The sequence below is a fragment of the Theobroma cacao genome, chromosome 1 (genome assembly GCF_000208745.1).
Source record: "Theobroma cacao cultivar B97-61/B2 chromosome 1, Criollo_cocoa_genome_V2, whole genome shotgun sequence".
Lineage (NCBI taxonomy): Eukaryota > Viridiplantae > Streptophyta > Magnoliopsida > Malvales > Malvaceae > Theobroma > Theobroma cacao.
The window spans coordinates 32827824-32847404 of NC_030850.1; the positions used below are offsets into that span (position 1 = coordinate 32827824).

Genomic DNA, 19581 nt, shown 5'->3' on the forward strand with positions numbered 1-19581 from the left:
ATTTCCGTTGGAATCCCGAATAATTCTCCGTAGCCGTCGTATCTAGAGTGCATCAATATGCACCATGATCGTTCACTCTAAATCCCCCTACAGGTGGAGGCTTCCAACCAATGAGGACCTCCTCTCTTATGGTTATCGAATCGCTAATGCTATTTGGCAGAGAGAAAACGGTGTGAATCGAAAACTATCATACTGATCACATCTAGCTGTCCTTCAATGGGAACCGTCTTCCTCAAAAGTAAAAGAGTTACATCGTTTTCATAAGTACCAACAGGCTGTACCCAAAGTGATAGACCAGCGACTGTATATATATATATTTAATACATTTAGGTTTGCTTATGCTTTCACTCGAATATGAAAGATGTTGAATGATTTCGTATTTTGGGATATTTCCAAATTAGCTTCTAGAACAACAACTGTTGCCTCATGTGAGTGCCATTGGGCCCCTAGAACAGGCCCAATAAACAAAACGATGCGTTTGGGCCGGGATTGAAACGCGTCGAAACGTGGCGTTTTGATTTTACCCTATGGCTGTGTGATGTTGTTTGTTAGAGCGCGGTGAGTGGTGAGGTGGGGAAGGAGGGGAAGTAAGTTGAATCGAACGGAATTCAATTGGTATTCCCGAGTTTTCTGTTTTACAGGAATTTTGGAGGAGAAAATTGGAAGATAATTATAATTGAAATGCAGAAGAAGAAGAATTTCAGAAAAAGAAGCATCCAAGAAGACGAAGGAGATGATCCCGCCCCCAAATCAGACGACGAAGAAGACCGAAGGTAAATCTTTTAATTAGGGTTTTTCGTTTCCTTTCTTTTTCCCACTTTTTGTTTTGATAATTTAAGTTGGAAATGTATACATATATATATATATAATAAAATAAATCAGCTAATAAAAAATCATTGAGTGTATAGATTGGCGTTAGAGGAAGTGAAATTCCTGCAGAAGCAGAGGGAGAGGAAATCAGGAATCCCTGCAATTCCTACGGTGCAAACCGGAGGCGTCGTCGCTAAAGTTACCGAAAAGGGCGAAGCTGATGGAGAAAAGGAGGAGCTTGTTCTTCAAGACACCTTCGCTCAAGAAACCGCCGTCATGGTTGAGGATCCAAACATGTATGCATTTTACCTTTTTTTTTTTCTTATAAGAAATAATTTGTTTTTTTTTTCTAAAAAAAGGAGGGTTATTTTTTATTTATTGATTAATTTTTGTCTCTAATTGTTTTGTAAACTTAGGGTAAAATATGTAGAGCAAGAATTAGCGAAGAAAAGGGGGAGGAACATGGATACAAAAAACGAAGTTGAGAATGATTTAACGCGAGCAGAAGATGAATTGTATAAAATTCCCGAGCATCTTAAAGTGAGTTTGAATTTCCTTATATAATGCCGATCATATTGCTAAGATTTTGATTTGCTGCTTATTCGTAAATGTCATTGGCAAACAAATTTGCTTGTTGTTTGTTATGAAGATTTGCATTTGAATTTTCGTTGGTTAAAAGAAGATTGCTTTTGGAGTTTCGGGTTATAGTTTTTTGCGCCTAGTTTTAATCGACCCCTTAGTTTTAAGCATTCCACTTTCTTTCTCTCATATGAATAATGCTACCTCTTTATTTTGTTTAAACATGTTTTGTAAGTTCTTGCCTATTCCTTGCAGGTGAAGAGACGAAATTCAGAAGAAAGTTCGACACAGTGGACTACTGGGATTGCTGAAGTGCAGCTGCCTATTGAGTATGCCTTTTACTAACCTTTCATTTCAAGGAGTGTTTGTGCTTCCTTAATTTTCTTCCTTTTAGGGAAGATCTAGCTTCTAGGTCAGACCATGTTAAGCTGCTATGCTTTTGATGCTAAGCAGGCTTGTTATAATGTCTTTAGACCCGCTAAATGATGGCCAAAGTGTGTAACACTGTCTTTGTAATAGATGAATAGATGATGTATGCTGATTTCTTTGCTTTCAGATACAAGTTAAGAAATATAGAGGAAACAGAGGCTGCCAAAAAGCTGCTACAAGAAAAGCGGCTCATGGGACGGGCAAAATCAGAAGTTAGCATCCCGTCAAGTTTCAGTGCTGATTATTTTCAGCGTGGCAGGGATTATGCTGAAAAACTTAGAAGAGGTTGGTTACATGTTCTTTTTATGCTATTGTAATGAAAGGTTAATGAATTTAACTTCAGTTTGCCTTTGGTGGGATTTTGATTGTGCTCTTTCACTAGTTTGTATTACTTGGCTCTATTTTGTCATTGCTTGATGTTAATTTGTAATCTCCAGTTCTTATTGTTCTGCTTTTGTTTCTTTAGTAAGGTTTGTGCTGTTCATTCTTTCCCACCCTTTTCCTCCCCATGAACTTTGCAGAACATCCTGAGTTGTACAAGGACAGAGGCTCACAGGATGAGAGCTCTGGCTCCAGACCAACTGATACAAGCACTGATGCAGCAGGAAGTAGGCAAGCTGCAACAGATGAGTTTATGTTAGAGCGCTTCCGAAAACGAGAACGCCAACGTGTAATGAGGAGATAACAAATGGTTATACAAGCAGCATGTCAACCATACCGAAATTTCAAGCAGCATTGGTAGTGCTTTACTGTCCTTTGATAGGCTATAATGCTACCTCTGCACTAAGTTGTCCAGTTAGAAAGGAAAGGACATCTTACTACTACTATTAGTTACTTTTCTTATAACTGATGTAATGTTGTACATTTTCAATTGAGATCGATCATTCTCTTACTAGGTTATCAATTTGGAAAGCTAATGTTGGAAATATACTTTTATGATATTTTTAACTAATTTTTCCCAAATCGTTGCATACCAACTATCAAGTACTAGCAAGTATATAGATGGACGCACAGCAGGGAGACAGGAGGATTCCTTAAACAAACATTATTACAGGAAAACCTGGTACACCTATTATTACATGGCCTATAGTTTGCACTTGTTCTACCATTCCATTAAAGCGGAATAAAGAATCGAGTTGCAATACTGGTTGCATCTATCAATGCCAACGCAGTAGAGTTGCCTTTAGTTGGCCTGGCTTATATATGTTGTAAATCACTTGCTGGGCTTCATTGCAAAAGGCTAAGCCACAACCCAAATGATTACACTTTGTATGATACAGTTTGGAAGAAGAAAAAAAAGGTATGGCGAAACAAAATACATGAACAATAGGAAAGATCTAAAACTGAACGTTGCTTTTGAAGGACTGGCCGAATTGCCAATTGGAAGGCACCAAATTAAGAGCAGTTCGAATCATTCCATTCCTGGCTTGGACCCTGAAGGATAAACTCTGACCGTTTAGATAGCTTAAGCTCTGCCAGTTGGCACCCCAGTTTCTCGACATGGTTTCCCATTTATTGGTTTTGGACCCCTTTATCCATACCTTGGAAATCTCTCCAGCACCTCCAACATTTGATATGAGCACTAACTCAAAATAGTCCCTTCCTGTGATGGTGAATCTGATGCCACCACTTCTCCTGCATCCAACCCTGGCAAACACAGAACAGAATTCAACTTCTCATCAGTAATCAGTTATCCACAGATAGTCTTAGCCCTATTTCAACAACAATGCATAAATCCAAGTTGAACATTAGCAGGGAGAAGAATCTGGGCATAGATGAAACAACATACTTCCTATAGAGGATTGGTACGATCCCAGCTTTGTATTTGGCGATGGTCTGGAATGCAGGTTGAGACATGTCGAAGTGTGGTCGGGGAGGATTGCACCAACCACCATTGTCACTTGGGAGTGCATAGTTCGGAGGACAGAAGTTGGTGGCCGTGATGGTAATGTATTTGCCCTTGAGGCACCATTGCGGTACCTTGGCCGCATCGCAGACTATCTGATAGCAGCCTCCGCATGACTCGCCATTGTTAAACAAAGCTGTGCTGAGTGCAGCTGTTTGTATCCCGTAACCATCCGTATTGAGATTACCATAACCACAAGCTCCGCCTGGAAAAACACAACATGGTAATCATCAGTTCAAGACCAACAGCTCTAACTCATGCATTAAAATGAGCAGATTGATATAAAGAAAGAAATAAAAAATTAAAACTTACCCATTGTGCCGGAAGCATCACTTCCGCCGTAGAAAGTTGCATGGGCTGGAAGCCAAACGGCAGCAGATGCTACGTGAATGGTTGTGGAAAAGAACCCCACAAGGAGTATGGCAGTGGTGAATAGAAAGGCACTCTCCATTCTGTTTTTCGTTTCTCCCTCCCTCTGAAAACAATGGATTTTTTTCCTTCTTCTGATGCTGATGAATTTAGAGCTAAGGGTGACTTTGATGCTGCAGATGCCAAAATCGTAGATATTTATAGTCAGTGCTAGCTACCTGATAATAATAATTAAAAAATATGAACGGTATTGTTAGACATTAAGCTATCATTGCAAATTTGTTGACTGGATGAAGGCATTCCATGATTCTTTAATGATAGAAAGAATCCGTAATTCATGATGTCATACGGAAATTCTCATTTAAATATTCAAACCCATGTGGCAGCAGTTATGAACTTGCTGCTTCAGTTTATCAGTTTTTCCTTTATGCCCCTTCCTCACTCATCATCATTCTTCAATTTTCGTGAAGATAAGATTGATCATCAAAAATTTTCTTAGTACGTAGTAATTATTAACATTTTCTACTAAAAATAAAAAAAATTGAATATTATAATCTCAGAAGCTTTTATATCCATAACTAGGTGCAAATTATGCTTTAAGAAGTTTCTAAATATTCCAAAATATTTAAATATATTTTCATTTTTTATTATATTTTTATCAAATTTTTATATTTTTATTTTAAATCAAATAAATTCTTATAATTAACTGTTATTAATGAACATAAGTTAAAACATCACTTGTCATTTTGCTACCATATTAGCATGACACATCATTATTCACCATAATGCATTAACATGTCATGTATCATATGTCAACACGACATATCAACACCACATCACATAAGAATAATGAATAACGTTAGTCATAAAAAACTATTTCATTTAAAATAAAAATATAAAAATTTGATTAAAAATAAAAAATTATTTAAATATTTTTAAATAGTTTAAATTTCTTTTTAAGTATATATTATACTTTTAAAACATTAATGTTTCAAAATGATGTCAAATATATCAAAAGGTATTAATACCAATAATATGAACATATATAGGTGTGATCGAAAAAGGAAAAAATTAGAAAAAAATTTAATGCATATGGACAGATCAGCACTGCATCAACTCACATACAGTTTTAGAAGGAATATAGTGAAGAAAATTCACCGACAAAATCCCATTCACATTACATCAAAGCAAAGCTCTATTATTGGCAAAGTCATTTCCATTCAATTTCTCTGAAATTCTAAGAGGGTGCTGCATGGGATTGTTTCGTAAATTCAAGGCATTATATTTCCAGTGGTACGTTACAGTACAGTTGAGCTGCAAATTGTCAAGCAGGCAAATATAAAACTAGCAGAGGAATTTTATAATCGTTTCTAGGCAGCAACTTAAGGTTGAAAACTGCAACTACGACCCTTCAACAACAAATGGATAGGGAGATTCTAAAATTGCGACTGAAAAATCCAAGTCAACTCCCCAAAATAAAACCATATTTAATTGATTTTTAGACAGGTTTTGCAGCAGCAGTTACATATGCAACCACCATGTCCGTACCTTACTTATAGAAGGAATAAAAAGAAAAATAATTCTTCGGTTGATAAGTAGAACCGTATATCATGGCATGTCTTAAGGGACATACACCTGTGTAGCACATGGATGATGCCATGTTCACCATTTGAGAATTTCCCATCCAACCGCTTGCTCACACATGGTCTCACGTTCTGGAATTCAATTGGTGAAGGGAAATTGTATTTTATTTGATTTTTTAATCAAAAACGATAAAAAAGAAAGTATGAAAGTCATGGCTCATGGCTTGAGGGAGAAGAAAAGTGTCTGAAAGACCCATGCAAATGCTACAATATTAACTAATCAAATACGGTTGATTGCAGTTTAATTTTCAGTTTCTAAATGGTAAGTACAATCTTTGCAATCAGAAATGATGTGGAATGGGATAAATGGTACTGATGCTATGCCTTACTTTATAATGAAGGCTAAAAAGACTGCTGGGGCTGCTGACCATACTTAATAATTAGCCAAGGAAAGTTCATTTGAGGCAACAAAGCTTAATTTTCACTTTCACTCCAATGCAACGTCCATCAACTTTGTATTATTCCTAGTCAAAATTCTTGTTTGTGTCATCAAACCTCCATTATTGTAATCTATACTGCTCTTTACTTTACCCTAACGTAATTGTACTCAACATTTTTAAGCACTTTACTATTTATATGAGTATGACGTTTGAATTTTGAAAATTAATGTAAAAACTTATCAAAACATAGCATATCCACATCGACTATACATGCCTTATACCGAGTCCCGTAACATAAGCAGCGATGATGTAGAGTTAACTTGAAGTTCAAAGCTATAAAATACTACATTTCAACTTGTTAAGTTTAAAGCAAAATTAGTAGCTAAAATAGTCAAAAAAATTTATACTTTTTTATAAAATTTTTAGTAAACTCTTATCTTTATATTATATTTAATTAAGTTCTTAAAGAATTATTTTTATTTAATGCCAGGTCATTATGTACCTGATTTTTTTTTCCAAAGTAGCATACAAATGAAACAAATATGAAAATTCATGCTAAGTTGATGCTTACATGACATGTAAAATCATCCTTATATGACACGTCACACAACGTCTACAAAACCCTTTTTTGTCACTATATGCCGCATAGATATTGGTGTGGTAGAGATATATAGATGCTACAATGATAAAGATATGAAAATTTTAATGATTTTAATGAAAAAAAATGACATACTTAAACACAAATAATAATAATAATTTAAGAACTAAATTAGATACGACAAAAGAATAAGAATTTATCTAAATAATTTAGAAAAGTATATGCCCTTTAATATTTTAGTCAAAATTAATCTAGTAAAGTGAGAATTGTAACATTTTAACAATTTGTCATCATTGGAATTCGCAGAGAACTGAATGCAAGAGGAAACCAACCAAAGATGTGTTCCAATAAATGGTAAGTGGTAACTAACAAGAGAGCTGTCTTTTGATTTCGTACCTTACAATTCTATGAACCAAACAGGAAGGATGGGATAACAGAGGCATAGCAATTTACATCACATTAGCTACTATATGGATGAACAAATTCTTTCATACATTGGGACCAATATACAAAACCAGAGCAAATACCTGTTTTGAACATTCCAATCAAAACTATTCAAAATGCTTGAAATTATTTAAGAAATCACTTTCACTTAAACTTCCATGTTAAAAACAAATGTAATTGGGACTAAAAGTGGATGTTCTATGAGAATATACCTTTCAAGATTCAAAAAGAGGATTCTGAAGTAAAGAACGAGCATTATTCAACATAGCACTAGCCTCCTCATTTGATCCATCTACCAACCTAAGTTCATTTATCTCCTCCTGCCATTTCTCCATATGTTCTTTATGTATCCTGAAACCCCACAAAACCAATATAAAGAAACAGCATTCTCCATCTTTAGATTCCTTAAATTCATAAATAATTGTATCTTACACAATCAGCCGCTCTTCAAATTCATCACTCAACTCCTTGAACATCGTCTTCCATGATTCCAGTAGCTCCGAAACCTACACAAAATTATAAGAACACTATTTAAAAAAAGGAATTAATAGGAACATCTGCATAAAATCAAAAGGATTTTGTGAATGATTATCGTTACCAGTTGAGTAAAGCGCTCGATTTTTTCAAAAATGTGAGAGATATTGAGTTCCATTTCTTCAGATCCAACAATGTTTGTCTCAGATTGTTCTTTCTCTGTTGTTTCCATAACAGTTTCATTGCTTACATGATCATCCTCTTTCTCCTCCATCTAACATTTAGAATAATTAGACATTTGATTAAAAAAGGAGAAAAAAGAAGAAGAAGAACATAAACTAATCAAAGAGGGTTACGTCCGGTTTCATGCGTTTCCTCATAGCTTCATTCCTTCCACTTTCCATCTTTATACCTCAAAAGTGAATATATCTGATCATGCAAACAAAAGACAATTAATTCAATAAAAGATTCGTGGTCAATAGAATTGATGGAATAATCTATGGAGAAACATAATTACCGGAGAGAAAGGGAGAGCGAAATCCAAATCGAAAATCGAGAGACGCTTCGCTTTGGAGAAAAACCCTTGGCTTTTAAATTTAGGAAATACTGGAATGCGCGCGAATTCCAATTTATTTCGTATCTATTGGGTGGGCTAAATGAAATGGGTTTTTAAGGCCCAAAGAGATTGAAACGGGTTTTAATTGCCGTCCACTAAGATTTTGATTGGGCCATTAGTGGCGAAGAGGAGGGAGATTCGTTTGGTTTTTGGTGGGTTAAATTCAAACCTAATCCATTTAAAAATTAAACTAAAATCCAAAACTAAAGCAGAATAATCTCAGGTCATTCCAACCAAGATACTGTATTTATTTTAAAAATATTTTTTTGCTTCTATTTAATCGTATTTTATACAAAAGGAATTTGTCTTTTATGTCTCTTTTTTCTTGGTTGAGCAGGGACCTTTAGAAAAATTATTAGGCAATAAGGACAAATCTTGAAATAATTAGTTATGAGTTTGGTTTGATCATTAATGACTCATGAGTAAACAAAGACTACACACCAAACAAATTCGTTGAAAATGAGTTTGAATTGAGACAAGATGCAAATAGATACATTGACTTAAGATGAAGAATTGCTTGAAAATCAAAGTTGTTAAGGAGTAAATTGAGATTACCAACAAGTTGTTGGGGGTCAATGTGAAATTCATCAAAGAAATGTTATAGTAATATCCAGAGAGTGGCTAAGCTGAAGAAGCCCAAGCCTCAAGATACAGCGTGTCAGCGTCAGAGAAACTAGAAAAAGGTAAGGAAAAAGAAAAGCTGAAAAGGACATTCAATTTTACTCCTCTAGACTCATGCACTCTACAGTCCTACACATGCTTTGGAACTTTACCCAATTCTCTCTCTATGGTTGCTTCTCTTTGACGGTTCATTTCTTTGTAGCCTTTTTACACTTCTCCAGTTCCTCAGTTCACACTTCAAACAAACTCCTTAACAGCCTTACTTTCTAGTTCCGGCCCGCCCATAGCTCCAACTATCCATGTTTAAATCCTACCTTAATTCTTGCTTCACTTTCAGCTGTTGGCAGGGCAACCTCAAGGGCTTCTTTTTCTTTTTCTTCTTTTTTATTTTTTGAAGTTTCCATCATTCGAAAGTTGAAACCTCCTCCTCTAGAGATGAGAAAGATGCCACCCCAGTTACAGAAACATGCTCTTTCACTTAATACACTACTCTTCTCAATTCTGGTCCGTCTATTTATGTTCAAGGCAGTTAGTTTAGCGGCTGCTTTTAAAGATAAAGATGGTTTGTTGCACTTCAAATCTGCTATAGTTGAAGACCCATTAGGGTTCACTTCTAGTTGGAACCCAAATGATAAAGACCCTTGCCTTTGGCGTGGTGTTACATGTGACCCACTTTCAGGTCGAGTCATTAGCCTCAATCTTTCTTCTAACCTCAATTCTACATGTTCTCTACTTTCACTTTCTACATCAACAGCAGTAACAGCTGGTCAAGTTGGAGGTAACTTTTCTTTGCTATATCCTTGTTTGCATGTTGGTGCTGATGACAAGATTTCTTTTGCTAAATTGAGAGGTAAATTGTCTCCTTCAATTGGCTATCTTACAAAGCTTAGAGTTTTGTCACTTGGGTTCAATGCATTCTTCGGTGAGCTTCCTTTGGATATTGGAAAGCTTAATCTTTTGGAAATTCTTGATTTAGGTTTTAATGCTTTTCATGGTCCCATACCAGCCACTTTAAAAAACTGTACTGCACTGAGGGTTATTAATCTTTCTGGGAATCAATTGAATGGAACAATTCCTGCGATATTTAGGCAGTTTGTAAGTTTGCAAGTTGTTGACGTTTCTTTAAATGGGTTGAGTGGTGAAATTCCAGAGGAATTAGGTGAGAATTGTGGGAGTCTAGTGCATCTCCATCTTGCAAGTAATGGGCTTTCGGGTTCAATTCCTTCCAAATTGGGGAATTGTGGTGAGCTTAAGTCTTTGATACTGTCTTCTAATATGCTGCAAGATGATATTCCTTCAAGTCTTGGTAAACTTGAGAATCTTGAAGCATTGGACTTGTCCAGGAATTTCTTAAGTGGGGTTGTACCACCGGATTTGGGTAATTGTAAGCAGTTGAAATTGCTTGTATTGAAGAACAACTATGGTCCTCTGTTTTCAAGGAAAGACTCTAGCTTGACATTTCAGCAAGAGGAGGATGGGGAGGTGGATTATAATTATTTTGAGGGGGAACTACCTGAGAGTATTGTAGAACTTCCCAATATTCATGTACTTTGGGTGCCAAATGCAAATTTGGAGGGCAGTTTTCCTCAGACTTGGGGGTCGTGTTCTAACTTGAATATGCTGAATGTAGCGCAGAATTTCTTGACTGGACAAATACCTGTGTCCTTTGGTAATTGTAAGAGTTTGCACTTCCTTGATTTGAGCTCCAATAACTTGACTGGTTTGCTTCCAACAGAAATTTCTGTCCCGTGCATGGTTGTGTTCAACGTCAGCGAAAATTCCTTGGTTGGGAACATCTCAAGATTTTCTTCTGGTGAGTGCTCTAATAGTTCTGGGAATTTGTCAGTGTCACAAGTGGACTTGGTTGGTTTCTACTCTTCTTTCTTTTATAGGAATACCCTCGTGAATGTTGGTCCTTTCTCCTTTTCGTCAAGTGAATTTGTTGTATTACATGATCTCAGCAAGAATCAATTCACCGGCTCAGTTCCTCCATTTTTCATATCTTCATATAGTTTGTCTGTTAAGCCACATTATGGTTTCTGGTTGAATGGAAACAATTTTGAAGGTAATCTTTCAGCATACTCTTTTGATCCTTGTCTAAGTTTGGATGGTTTGATCTTTGATATTAGCAACAACAAGATTGTAGATCAACTTCCTTCAGACATAGGCAGCAACTGTAAGTGTATGAAATTTTTAAGTGTAGCAAGCAATGAATTTGTTGGTTCAATTCCTACATCATTCACTAACATGGTTTCCCTAGTTAAGCTTAACCTCAGTGAAAATAGATTGCAAGGCCCTATTCCATCTTATATTGGAGAGATGAACGATTTGAGGTACCTTTCGCTTTCTAGTAATAACTTTACTGGTGCAATACCTCAGGATTTTATTAAACTGTATTCAGTAGAGGTTTTGGAGCTTTCTTCAAACTCCCTCTCAGGAGAGATACCACCTGATTTGGCCAAGCTCAAGCACCTGAGTATTCTGCGGTTAGATCATAACAAGCTCACTGGGCAGATACCCTCTGGCTTTAGTAACATTACTACACTTTCAGTATTCAGTGTTTCTTTCAACAATTTGTCTGGATCTATCCCCCTGAATTCAAATTCAATAAATTGCGAAAGTGTGAAAGGAAATCCTAACCTTCAGCCATGTCGCCCTGATCAATCATCCTCTGAATTGGAGCGCCAGCACTTTGGTAATATTTCACAACAAGGAGCTTATTCTCCCATGAAAAGCATACAGAAAAATGGCAGTGGATTCAGTTCACTAGAAATTGCCTCCATCACATCGGCTTCAATAATTTTTGCTGTCCTCATAGCATTGATTTTCCTACTTGTATGCATGAAGAAATTTGCATGCAATTCTGTATCTGATCAAGTTTCAGGGAGCAAAGAAGTCGTAACTTGCAACAGCATTGGAGTACAGCTGACTTATGAAAATGTTGTCAGGGCCACTGGTTGTTTCAATCTCCAAAACTGCATTGGAAGTGGAGGTTTTGGAGCAACCTACAAGGCTGAAATCACTCCAGGAGTTGTGGTTTCGGTCAAGCGGCTCTCAGTTGGGAGGTTTCAAGGTGTTCAACAGTTTTCTGCTGAGATCAAGACTCTTGGACGGGTGCAGCATCCGAATCTTGTAACTCTTATAGGTTACCATGTTAGTGAGGCTGAAATGTTCCTGATCTATAACTACTTGCCTGGTGGCAATTTGGAAAAATTCATCCAGGAGCGATCAAGCAGGACAGTAGAATGGAGTATGCTACACAAGATTGCTCTGGATATAGCACGTGCCCTTACTTATTTGCATGATGAGTGTGTCCCTAGGGTATTGCACCGTGACATCAAGCCAAGCAACATTCTTTTGGATAATAACTTCAATGCATACCTATCTGATTTTGGCCTTGCTAGGCTTCTCGGCACTTCTGAGACTCATGCAACTACTGATGTTGCAGGGACTTTTGGATATGTTGCCCCTGAATATGCTCTGACATGCCGTGTGTCTGATAAGGCAGATGTGTATAGTTATGGTGTTGTTCTTCTGGAGTTATTATCTGACAAGAAGGCTTTGGATCCATCCTTCTCTTCTTTTGGAAATGGTTTCAACATTGTGACGTGGGCGAGCATGCTTCTTGGGCAGGGGCGAGGCTGTGAGTTTTTTACTGCTGGTCTATGGGATTCTGGACCTCAAGATGATCTAATTGAGGTGCTTCATTTGGCTGTTAAATGTACTGGTGAATATCTTTCATCCAGGCCTTCTATGAGGCAAGTAGCCCAAAGATTGAAAGGCATTCAGCCTGCAACAGCCTAAAGTTTTTTTCCTTTTTTCCTTTTTTATTTCTCCTTTTAAGATGCCTCTTCTGTAAGTCAGCAATATCATTGCCAAGCCCAAAGTTTCTTATTCACCATTGATAGGAGTACATTTCTTGTAAAGAAACCATCAAAGTAATTCTTATAAGATGTTTTAATCAAAAATTTCCCTCAGATTACCTGTTTTTGAAGTTACTGGTTTGAGTTTACCATGCTTTTGCCTTTCATGTATGCAATCAAGACCCGCTTGATTGAAGCCAACTCGGAACAGAAGAACAAGGTGAAGGTGTTTCTTTTCCCTCTTTCTCTGTGCCACGCGCAGTGGGAAGCCGAATCAATAACTATTGCTACAAGTACTTTCGGTTAATTTCCCGTTTAGATCAAGCAGTACTTATTTTATTCCTACGATTATGTTTATCAGTTCTTCAGATTTCATGGGGGGATGTTTCACCAATTTGTTATTGCATACACTTCGTTTGGGGGATTGTCATGCATCAAGGATATATGCTTACCTTAGCTCAATATATATGCTTGCTAATCAGCCACATTTTTTTACTTGTGAGCAGTTTTAAGCATCTAGGAAATGAAGATAGTGAAAAGTATGTAAATGAAGCATATGCTGTAAGAAAGAACAAATGCAGGTACTAGCTTAATCATTTTACCCGTAATTTTTTTTTATAAAATTTTTACAATTATTTAATCATGACAACGACTAATGTAGGGGTTTATTTCTCATCAAGTATAATGGACTTTTACGTAATTCACATGCTTCTTTTTCGTACTTACGGCTAAAGTTCCAGAGTCTGTGTACTAATGACTTGTAGGCTTATTGGCAAAGGGTTGGACAGACGTCCATAACTTGGTAGGTTGGGCTTAAATTGGCAGCTTTGCATTTTCGGCTCATTTTAGTCTGAACAAATATGCCCATGGGTTTTCCATTGTTCGTCTTTCTTTTCTCGCGATGTTGGAATCGGTTAGTTTCGATTATGTTTTCTTGCTTCGGAGTAGCCCTATTTTTTGTAAACCATTTTATCCATCATTACAACGCAACAGCTAGCGGAAAAGTAAAGTGAGCGTAGGCAATCCCGCAGGGGCAAACATGGGTGAAAACTTGCGATCCAAAAAGTAAACAAGCACACACTACGGTTAGGCTGGTGACGCGAGGGCCTTAAAGGCACCAACCGAAAGTTCCAGTTGTACATATGCCTATCACCATCCTAGATTATGGGCTCGGTACCAACCTGGGACGATGCCGTTGGCAAATGTAGCGAACCTAGCCAGTTCGTTAATTAATTGGCCATGGCCACATCATGATCGTAGTTGTATCCCCTTAATTACTTTATCAACCAATACATATTCAACATGTATATCATCACTCTTCATGCTTATGAGATTCAACCATGAGAATGAGGTATTAAGCGAAGGGAAAAGTGGTTTTCGACAGGCTACATGTCATTTTCTTTGAAAATAAGATAGAATTGTTGTGAATTTTTCTCTTTTTTTTTTTTTTGAAAATTGTTGTTGATAATTATAAGACAAACGGTCCCAAAAAAACCTGAAAAATAAAAAATTTGAACCCAACACTTGCGTCAACCTCATCGCCTCCTTATCCAAAAGTTAATGACTGGAGACAAGTGTAGACGTTATCAAGAGTGGCGGAACTAAAGAATGGAAAAGAGTTTGTGAAGATCAAAACCGCTAAAGCATTTTATGGAACGATGGAATCGTTTTCGACCATAAATGATAAGGGAGAATTAATCCTAATTTTACAGTTGTATAGACAGTTACGTAAGTGTACGTACTACGTGGCCAACTGAGCCATTGAATTGGCCGGAGGCGATATACTACAGATGGAAAGCGATGTTGAGGACGATAGGAGTGTTGCTGATTTTCCCTGTCTTTCACAAAGATATGGTCCTAATCATTTCTACGTTATCAACATTTTGATCTGGGGAATGGGGATATGTACAGGATTTTGGCTGGGCTTGATGTCTAGGGTTCAGTCAGGTTTATCCACCTAATCAAATTTTGCCACCTCTCTATATCACTAGCTAGGCACTAGCTAGAGCAGCCTATGATACAAGTTTCTTTCTTGTACTGTATTTGTATGGAGGACAACGAGGGAAGAGAATGAAGGTTTCTCCTCATAACTTGAGCTAATTTTATGTGCAAGATCGTATGCATTTGCAACAACTTTAACTTTCTTTTTTTACTATTTGCATATAATTGAATGAGACTGAGGGAAAGAGATTGGGGCTTTGAATGGTGGATCTCGACAATTCGCTAGAGGTAATAATTGTTACGCCAAAATTAATCCCAGCTAGGTTATTATATCATGTACATTATGATGATTGATTTGAAAATTTATATAGTTTTTTTGGTGATGATAGGCATGCACATGTCGCCATCTACAAATATTCACGCACACAATCAATTTGTAATTAATTAGTTGTTTTTTAATTACTAACAAAGGAAATTCAATGATTAGATTGGATAAAATGTAGTAAAACCAAATATTCAAGATTAGATTGAGTGTATAGATAAAGGAATTGGGGACCAATAATTGAAATAGATTTGGGTCATTTGCTTGATGACATAGAGATGGTTACATGACAAAATTCACGAAAAATACATTTGATAACGCATGTATCTTGTGGCATGCATAGCTTTCCACATCAAAAATCAGTTGCCAGACCTGCATGCTGTTATTGCCATCCATGTAATATGATTTTATGGATACTTGTAGTAGAAGAAACCACTACAATAGTTACAAGAAAATGTCTCTTATACAATATGTCAAAATTGTTATGCATGTTTACGTGAATCAATTAATAAAAATTTAAAATACGTGTATTTGAATATTTCACTTATTGATTGGTACATGATCTTCTATTTAAAGAGTAGAGTTTGAATCTTTTTTTTTTTTCAAATCTAAAACAAATTTAAAATACGTAAATAATCCAACAATGAAAAGTAAGTATTTATAATGTTTTTTAATTATATTATAATACATATGGTAAGGCATGTATCTTGTGGCATGCATAGCTTTCCACATCAAAAATCAGCTGCCAAACTTGCCTGCTGCTATTGCCGTTCTTGTGATATGATGTTATGGATACTTGTAGTAGAAGAAACCGCTGTAACAGTTACAAGAAAATGCCTCCTATGCAATATGTCAAAATTGATATGCATATTTATGTGAATCAAATAATAAAATTTAAAGTACGTAAATGATCTGACAATGAAAAATAAGTATTCATAATGTTTTTTAATTATATTATAATAAGTTAAAAGATTATTGAAGCATTTTTTTTCAAAAGAATTTTAATTACAGTAATAAATATATATTTGAAGAGAATATTAATTATTAATGGATAACTTTTTAGTTATCCAATGTCTTGTTCACACATGAGATATTTAATCTAATTCCCTTATCCTTTTTTTTTTTAATTCCCTTATCCTTTTTTAGTACGTAAGTTGGAAGGAAAACGGAAATGTATTTAGTTTGCTTCGTTGGAAAAAATGAGTATAATACAGTATGAAAAGTGATGATAAATGCGTTGGTAACTATGTATTATGTATAAATTTGCCCTATTTAAACCACGCCACGAATCCAATGAGACACAACCTACAAACTCTCAAGCTCCATTCCTCCCTTCCCTGTATATTTGTTCTACCTCGTTGTCCTTTTTATAGTTTTTTTACAAGGAACAAACTGGAAACCACTTGCATTATATCACTGGCGTTAGTGCTTCATTGACTACACTGTCTCCGTACGAAAGTGTCCAGGTCCTGTGCAATGAAGGGAAATCGTTCCTTCAACAGCTTTCTCCTGTTAGTTTTGACGGTGATGATGATCTTCCACCGTGAAATTTGCCATGCTCGGCCTGACCTTGGCGGCAGTACATTTTCCTTCGTTCAAACAAGAGGAACCAACTTTGTCATGAATGGAAAGCCGTTTTACCTGAATGGCTTCAATGCTTATTGGATGATGATGTTTGCATCTGACCCTTCTACAAGGATCAAGGTCACAGACACTTTTCGAGAAGCCTCAAAGTATGGCATGAATGTAGCAAGAGTTTGGGCTTTCAACGATGGTGATTACAAGCCCCTTCAGAATTCTCCTGGTTCTTACAATGAGGACGTGTTCAAGGTAACAACAGATATTCATTTTTTTCTTCTGGGTAACGGTTTCGTTTCCTTGTTTCCAATGCAATGAGGGATTTGTGGAAATTACAAGAAAAGTGGTCGTATTCAGTTGAGATTGACTAATTTAATGGGGACATTGATTGTTATTGTTATTGATGTTATGGTTAAATTATTTTTCAGGGACTGGACTTTGTTGTAGCTGAAGCTAAGAAGTATGGGATTCACTTGATTCTGAGTTTGGTGAATAACTTCAAAGATTTCGGAGGAAAAGATAAGTATGTTCAATGGGCAAAGCAACAAGGTCAGAGCCTGAGCAATGAAGATGATTTTTATACAAACTCTCTCGTCAAACAATACTACAAGAATCATGTTAAGGTACTTTGGAGTACAGCTTTGATTTCCTGGAACTTGTGTTAAATTCTTGAACCCCATTTTCTCCATTTCATAAATGCTTGCAACTAATAACCGTATTACTTGGGGCTTTGGGGTCTGGTCGTCAAATCATTAGTTCATTACTGTAACCGGGGGGTTTCATGAAAACTTTTCCAGTTTTGCAAGGATGGTATGAACCTAACGTATGAACCTAACGAAAGGAACGCCAGGTCCCCGGCCTGGTTGGGTCCACTCTATGATTGCTGGCTTCATCCACCTATATTTAAAGATGGGATGACTTCATAGTCTGATCCTTGAATTCTGTTAGAAGAAACTGCAAAAATAATATATATTGGTCATGTTTTTAATTAGTCATAAAAAAACAGATATCAAAATCATATAGACATAAATTAATTACTTTTGACAGGTTTGGTTTGTCGCATCCTAGGAATACAGAGACCATGGCTAAATCTCCCCCCCTTTTTTTATTAGTAGTAACATCACTTTTTGGCACTGTGTTAATCATTTTCCTTTTCGGGTGAGGAGGACTGAAGGAGATCTTTGTTGTTTTTTAAGTTATGGACTTATGGCAGAATAACGATGGTTGCAGGCAGTGCTCACGAGAATCAACACGATTACCGGGGTGGCATATAAAGACGATCCTACAATTTTTGCTTGGGAACTCATGAATGAACCCCGTTGCCCTAGTGACCCTTCTGGAGCTAACCTTCAGGTTTCTCTCGCTGGATCCCTCTCTCCATTTGTGGTTGATTTTAAGCTAATTTTGCCTGTTAAAGTCTTGTCTTGTCCTATGACACATAAAAGCGACTCATGCGACACACCGTACAAAATATGGTTTCAGGTTTTCTCATTATCATGTGAATGCTAGAAAGTGGAAATAATAAAGACTAATGCGAATAAGACAGTACTCAAAACAAATTACCTCAGTTTAGAGAAATTGAGCTTTCATATCATGGGAAAAATGAATTCAACCCATCACAGCTAAAGAAAAATCCATTTCGCTTTGGGGGATAAAAAGATAGATTGATATGATCAATGTCACGGATAGAAAGTGACTAGATGATATATATGAACATAACAAGAACAAATTTGGTTTGTTGTTACAAATTGATAAATGATAAGAAACTGATTAACTAGTTTGGCTAAGGTCCGTAACAGACACGCATGTAACTCCACATGGAATCATATAAACGGCCAACTTTCAAAGAGCAATGGAGGATCAGAATCCTATATTGATGATGATGGTGACCGCCAAATTTGCTCCCTTTGTTCTTTCTGCTTGTTTGTGTGTTTGTTTGGAATTCTGTAAAGTTGTTGAAGTTTCCTCTAATAGCTTGTGGTTCGATGTTTTCTTCAACCCACTTTACCGAATTTTATAAGCTAGCTATGGATCTCACCAACTTCTCAATCATGTTGTCAGAATTTTGAGCCTTATTATTAGAGGAATTTGCTATACAGCTAACTGTATGTACTGGTATTTGCTTAGTAATTCTAATTCCCATTTTGAAGCTGAACTTGTCAACACATAGTCAAACTTGTATGCTTATAGAACCAGGACTAATGCAATTGTTTCTTTTTAACAGAACTGGTTAAAAGAAATGGCTGCACATGTCAAGAGCATTGATAATCATCATCTACTGGAAATAGGTCTTGAAGGATTTTATGGGGAATCGATGCCAGAGAAGAAACAATACAATCCAAATAGCTCTCCTATTGGGACTGATTTCATTTCTAATAATCAGATCCCCGACGTCGATTTTGCTACTATTCATCTGTACCCTGAACAATGGTAATATCTTTATTGCTATTTCACTGATTGGGTATCCTCTGTTCTGCACCAAAAGGAAGGGGGGTTTTGATTTTTCTTTTCATGAATCCAAATCGCAGGTTACCATCAACAAATTCAAGCGAAGAGGCCCAGCTTGCTTTTGTAGACAAATGGATCCAAGCCCATATCCTGGACTGTAATTCACTACTGAGAAAACCACTTCTGATAGGAGAGTTCGGCAAGTCTTTCAAGTTGCCTGGATACAGCTTGGAAAAGAGAAACTACTATTTCCAAAAGATTTACGGTGCTATCTACAACAGTGCTAGAAGTGGGGGGTCATGTGCTGGTGGGCTCTTTTGGCAACTCTTCAGCCTTGGAATGGATAACATGGGAGATGGCTATCAAGTTGTTTTGGAACAGAGCCCTTCTACTGCTCATGTCATTGCTCAGCAGTCTCAGAAGCTATCATCTCTCACTTGAAGATGACAGAGGGATACCTTAGGTATTAATGTACAACAGGCGGAATCGTGAGATGAGTTTAGTTGAACAAATGTCTCATAAGCTACATCTTAGACATGATTTAGTACCACTAGGTTCTG

At 36.6% G+C, this 19581-nt stretch overlaps 5 protein-coding genes across 10 annotated transcripts; 3 read left to right on the forward strand and 2 right to left on the reverse strand.

Moving 5' to 3' along the window:
* LOC18613836 (uncharacterized protein C9orf78) lies at positions 360–2766 on the forward strand. The gene is made up of 6 exons (XM_018124282.1): positions 360–773; positions 909–1106; positions 1227–1350; positions 1645–1718; positions 1946–2103; positions 2340–2766. Exons 1-6 carry the CDS (start codon positions 682–684, stop codon positions 2501–2503), a joined length of 810 nt encoding a protein of 269 aa, XP_017979771.1. The 5' UTR covers positions 360–681; the 3' UTR covers positions 2504–2766.
* On the reverse strand, positions 2849–7465 carry LOC18613838 (putative expansin-A17). The gene is made up of 4 exons (XM_018124276.1): positions 7371–7465; positions 4037–4266; positions 3608–3929; positions 2849–3465 (listed from the first exon to the last, which is right to left on the reverse strand). The coding sequence occupies exons 1-4, from the start codon at positions 7412–7414 to the stop codon at positions 3156–3158; spliced, it is 906 nt and encodes a 301-aa protein (XP_017979765.1). The 5' UTR covers positions 7415–7465; the 3' UTR covers positions 2849–3155.
* On the reverse strand, positions 4178–8212 carry LOC18613839. 5 transcript variants are annotated; one of them, XM_018124303.1, is made up of 6 exons: positions 8150–8212; positions 7989–8061; positions 7757–7906; positions 7591–7664; positions 7371–7509; positions 4178–4266 (listed from the first exon to the last, which is right to left on the reverse strand). In XM_018124303.1, exons 2-5 carry the CDS (start codon positions 8034–8036, stop codon positions 7374–7376), a joined length of 408 nt encoding a protein of 135 aa, XP_017979792.1. In that variant the 5' UTR covers positions 8037–8061; positions 8150–8212; the 3' UTR covers positions 4178–4266; positions 7371–7373. The 5 variants fall into 5 exon arrangements, with proteins under 5 accessions (XP_017979792.1, XP_017979799.1, XP_017979789.1 ...); XM_018124310.1 differs by lacking the exon at positions 4178–4266 and adding an exon at positions 5365–5808; XM_018124300.1 differs by lacking the exon at positions 4178–4266 and adding an exon at positions 7017–7241.
* Positions 8991–12846, forward strand: LOC18613840 (LRR receptor-like serine/threonine-protein kinase RPK2). The gene has a single exon (XM_007051278.2). The coding sequence runs from the start codon at positions 9305–9307 to the stop codon at positions 12671–12673; it is 3369 nt and encodes a 1122-aa protein (XP_007051340.2). The 5' UTR covers positions 8991–9304; the 3' UTR covers positions 12674–12846.
* On the forward strand, positions 16199–19533 carry LOC18613841 (mannan endo-1,4-beta-mannosidase 4). Of its 2 annotated transcripts, XM_007051279.2 has the most exons (5): positions 16199–16825; positions 17002–17196; positions 17804–17926; positions 18798–19003; positions 19102–19533. In XM_007051279.2, exons 1-5 carry the CDS (start codon positions 16472–16474, stop codon positions 19460–19462), a joined length of 1239 nt encoding a protein of 412 aa, XP_007051341.1. In that variant the 5' UTR covers positions 16199–16471; the 3' UTR covers positions 19463–19533. The 2 variants fall into 2 exon arrangements, with proteins under 2 accessions (XP_007051341.1, XP_017969627.1); XM_018114138.1 differs by lacking the exon at positions 17804–17926.

Excerpts from the sequence above, each read along its gene's own strand:
- LOC18613838 (XM_018124276.1), bottom strand. The coding sequence starts at position 7,414 with ATGCTCGTTCTTTACTTCAGAATCCTCTTTTTGAATCTTGAAAG. Across the intron at positions 3,930-4,036 it reads TGATGCTTCCGGCACAATGG|GCGGAGCTTGTGGTTATGGT; the intron begins GTAAGTTTTAAT and ends GTGTTTTTCCAG. Across the intron at positions 3,466-3,607 it reads GTACCAATCCTCTATAGGAA|GGTTGGATGCAGGAGAAGTG; the intron begins GTATGTTGTTTC and ends TGTGTTTGCCAG.
- LOC18613840 (XM_007051278.2), top strand. The coding sequence starts at position 9,305 with ATGAGAAAGATGCCACCCCAGTTACAGAAACATGCTCTTTCACTTAAT.
- LOC18613841 (XM_007051279.2), top strand. The coding sequence starts at position 16,472 with ATGAAGGGAAATCGTTCCTTCAACAGCTTTCTCCTGTTAGTTTTGACG. Across the intron at positions 16,826-17,001 it reads ACAATGAGGACGTGTTCAAG|GGACTGGACTTTGTTGTAGC; the intron begins GTAACAACAGAT and ends ATTATTTTTCAG. Across the intron at positions 17,927-18,797 it reads CTTCTGGAGCTAACCTTCAG|AACTGGTTAAAAGAAATGGC; the intron begins GTTTCTCTCGCT and ends TCTTTTTAACAG.
- LOC18613836 (XM_018124282.1), top strand. The coding sequence starts at position 682 with ATGCAGAAGAAGAAGAATTTCAGAAAAAGAAGCATCCAAGAAGACGAA. Across the intron at positions 1,107-1,226 it reads ATGGTTGAGGATCCAAACAT|GGTAAAATATGTAGAGCAAG; the intron begins GTATGCATTTTA and ends TTGTAAACTTAG. Across the intron at positions 1,719-1,945 it reads GAAGTGCAGCTGCCTATTGA|ATACAAGTTAAGAAATATAG; the intron begins GTATGCCTTTTA and ends CTTTGCTTTCAG.
- LOC18613839 (XM_018124303.1), bottom strand. The coding sequence starts at position 8,036 with ATGGAAAGTGGAAGGAATGAAGCTATGAGGAAACGCATGAAACCGGAC. Across the intron at positions 7,907-7,988 it reads GGAAACGCATGAAACCGGAC|ATGGAGGAGAAAGAGGATGA; the intron begins GTAACCCTCTTT and ends TCTAAATGTTAG. Across the intron at positions 7,665-7,756 it reads TCGAGCGCTTTACTCAACTG|GTTTCGGAGCTACTGGAATC; the intron begins GTAACGATAATC and ends AATTTTGTGTAG.